This window comes from Buceros rhinoceros, unplaced genomic scaffold (genome assembly GCF_000710305.1).
Source record: "Buceros rhinoceros silvestris isolate BGI_N320 unplaced genomic scaffold, ASM71030v1 scaffold28157, whole genome shotgun sequence".
Classification (NCBI taxonomy): domain Eukaryota; kingdom Metazoa; phylum Chordata; class Aves; order Bucerotiformes; family Bucerotidae; genus Buceros; species Buceros rhinoceros.
Window position 1 is genome coordinate 2,638 of NW_010424447.1, and position 2,712 is coordinate 5,349.

Here is a 2,712-nt window from a genome sequence, read left to right on the forward strand (position 1 = left end):
TTTTTTTTTTTTTTTGGTGAAAGAATAAAACAAGGGAGGGCTGGGGAAAAAAAAGTGAGATACAGAAAGTGTTGAGGTCCTGGAAGCAGCATTGGCCTTGTGTCTGGGGACTGTGGTGGGTAGGGAGCATCCGTAGTGCACGCGAGAGGATCCACATGAAGGGTAAAAACACATCTCTGGGCTGCTTGGAGCTTGTTTGTGCTGGCGCTTCGTTTGGCAGCGGCTCGTGAAGCTGGATTTCTGGAGGCAGAAAGTATTGGGAGCATCTTTTCTGCTCCCCCCGCGTGGCAGGAGGCGTTTCCGCGGGGGGGTCCGTGGGTTTTCTCCTGTGTGGGGATATGCTATGAGGTACCTGGAAAGTTTAGTGGGGGAATGATTGAGCAAACTGGCCCTTTTGGAGGAATTCGGGGTTTTTTTTGCAATAGGTCCGGAGCACAGGGACACGGATGGCAGAAATAGGAGCAAAATCCTGGAATCACGGAGTGAATCGAGAGCTTAAAAAATACCAAAATATATTTTGGTGCTTTTTTAACGTTATAAAATAATCATTCTCAGTACGAAAACTCCTCTGTTCAGACAAAGGAAATGCAAGATTTAGTGAAAGCCACTCCCCAGGCTGCAGCCGGGCGTTCTGCCTTGCCCTGCCTGGCTCCAAGGGCCTGGGTAGGTTTGGCAAAGATTCACAGCACTTTGTTGGACGTGCGTCTGCATTTTTCCAGAGCAGAAACCTTTCCAGCCAAAAGCGTCTCTCTGCTCTTGTTTCAGGTTGAATCCTCAAGGATACGTGGTCCTTTTGTCTTGCACCTGGGGATTACTGGCAGCGTCACCTCACCAGCAAACCTCAGATCTTGCTTGTGGTGTCCCCTGGCCCCGCTCCAGCAGCTCCGTGTCTCTGCTGGGCTGAGGAGCCCAGGGCTGGACCCAGCTCTCCAGGGGGGTCTCCTCAGAGCAGAGCAGAGGGGCAGAGGGGCAGGATCCCCTCCCTCGAGCTGCTGCCCACGCTGCTGGGGCTGAGCCCAGCACACGGGGGGCTGCTGGTCTGCCAGTGCACGTTGCCGGCTGCTGTCCAGCGTTTCACCCCCCAGCACCCCCAGGTCCGTCTCCACAGGGCTGCTATCCAGCCCTCCACTCCCAGCCTGGGCTGATACCAGGGGTTGCCCCGACCCAAGTGCAGGACCTTGCCCTTGGCTTTGTTGAACCTCATGATGTTCACGTGGGCCCACTTCTTCTCATCCAGGTCCCTCTGGATGGATCCCGTCCCTCAGGCATGTCAACCACCCCAGTCAGCTCAGTGTCACTGCGGGTCATTGAAGCACGTCCCTCGACATTAGCCCTGTATCGCGCGGTGCCAGCTCTTCCCCTTTGCTTCTCCTCACTCTGCCTGTTGCCCCATAGCCCTGAGTCAATCCCACCGCTCAGAGGAGTCGCAGGTGGAAGCACTTAAAGCACTCTCCTTTCCTGAGGAGATGCTGCTGCTCGAACACGCTGTTCTCCCAACCGTGTGCCCATGGTATTGAGTTTGGGGGGAAGCAGGGACTTGGGTTAGTTAGGATTAGAGCAGCCACCAGAGTGGTTCTTTGGACCCTGTGTTTAAGCAAGTGCTTATGAGCTTTTGTCAAGAGATGCTGGTTAGAAAAGCTGAGCGGCTGCGAGTCCTCAGGCAAGCAATTACTGTGCGTTCGGATAGAGCTGAGGACTTGCATTACTCTGAGGTGGCTCAAATGCTTGTGCTCTTCCACGCACTCAACATGCCTGAAATCCTTACGGATGTTGTCATGAACACTTGTGCTGCTGCAAGGACTGTTCAAAGCCAGTGTGACACGAAAAGAGCATCTTTTTCTTGAAAAAGCAATGTGGTGAGGACGAGCACTCATTTCTGTGCGTGCCGCTGCAGTGCTTGGACCTGCTCTGGGATGGCATCCCTGGGATCAGCTGGTGGGTCCCTGGGAGCAACTCGCCACTGGCAGCGATAGCAGCTGGCCTGCGGCCGGTGCTCCTGTAACGCCACAGGGCAGCCCATGCTGGATTCTCAGCGGAATGAGCTGAGACAGCCGAACGCGATGCGCACTCGCTCTCCGATGCTCAGCCCCTGCCTGAGTGCTCTCAGCCTGCCCCGCTGCAGGCTTTCACACGGTCCAGACCCATCCCTTTCCAAGCCATCGCGTTAAAAGCCTTAATTCATTTGTCATGTGCACACGAAGTCGTGGGGCTGTGCATTCTAGATGAGCAGTTCATGCTGGAAAGGAGATCCGCTTAAATTTTGCAGCAGCAGAGAGCCTTTTGTTGCCGTTTGGGAGTTGTACCTCGCACCAGGGAAACGTCTTACGTTTTATTTCAAGGGCGTTATATTTGCTGCTGGGCGAGACACTGCTGTGAGACACTTTTATTTCAAGGGCAAGACACTGCTGTGCCTCGTCAGACAAAATCCCGGTTACAGCACAGGCTGGAAACTGGGAAGCAACTGGGAAACAGCTGGGGTGGGGTATTTTGGGAGGCTAAGCCCTCTGTGCTTGCTCCACAGATGTCATGGCGCCCGCAGTACCGCAGCTCCAAGTTTCGGAATGTCTACGGGAAGGTGGCGAGCCGGGAGCACTGCTTCGACGGCATCCCCATCACCAAGAACGTCCACGACAACCACTTCTGTGCTGTCAACGCCCGCTTCCTTGCCATTGTGACGGAGAGTGCCGGCGGGGGGTCCTTCCTTATCGAGCA

General features: G+C 54.9%; 1 protein-coding gene across 1 annotated transcript in view; it reads left to right on the forward strand.

Annotated features, from left to right (window-relative positions):
• Positions 1 to 2,521: 2,521 nt before the first annotated feature.
• Positions 2,522 to 2,712, forward strand: part of CORO2B (coronin, actin binding protein, 2B) — a 20,149-nt gene continuing 19,958 nt past the window's right edge. Inside the window, exon 1 of the mRNA XM_010140810.1 lies at positions 2,522 to 2,709. Coding sequence (XP_010139112.1) covers positions 2,522 to 2,709 — 188 coding nt within the window. The remainder of the gene's footprint in view (positions 2,710 to 2,712) is intronic.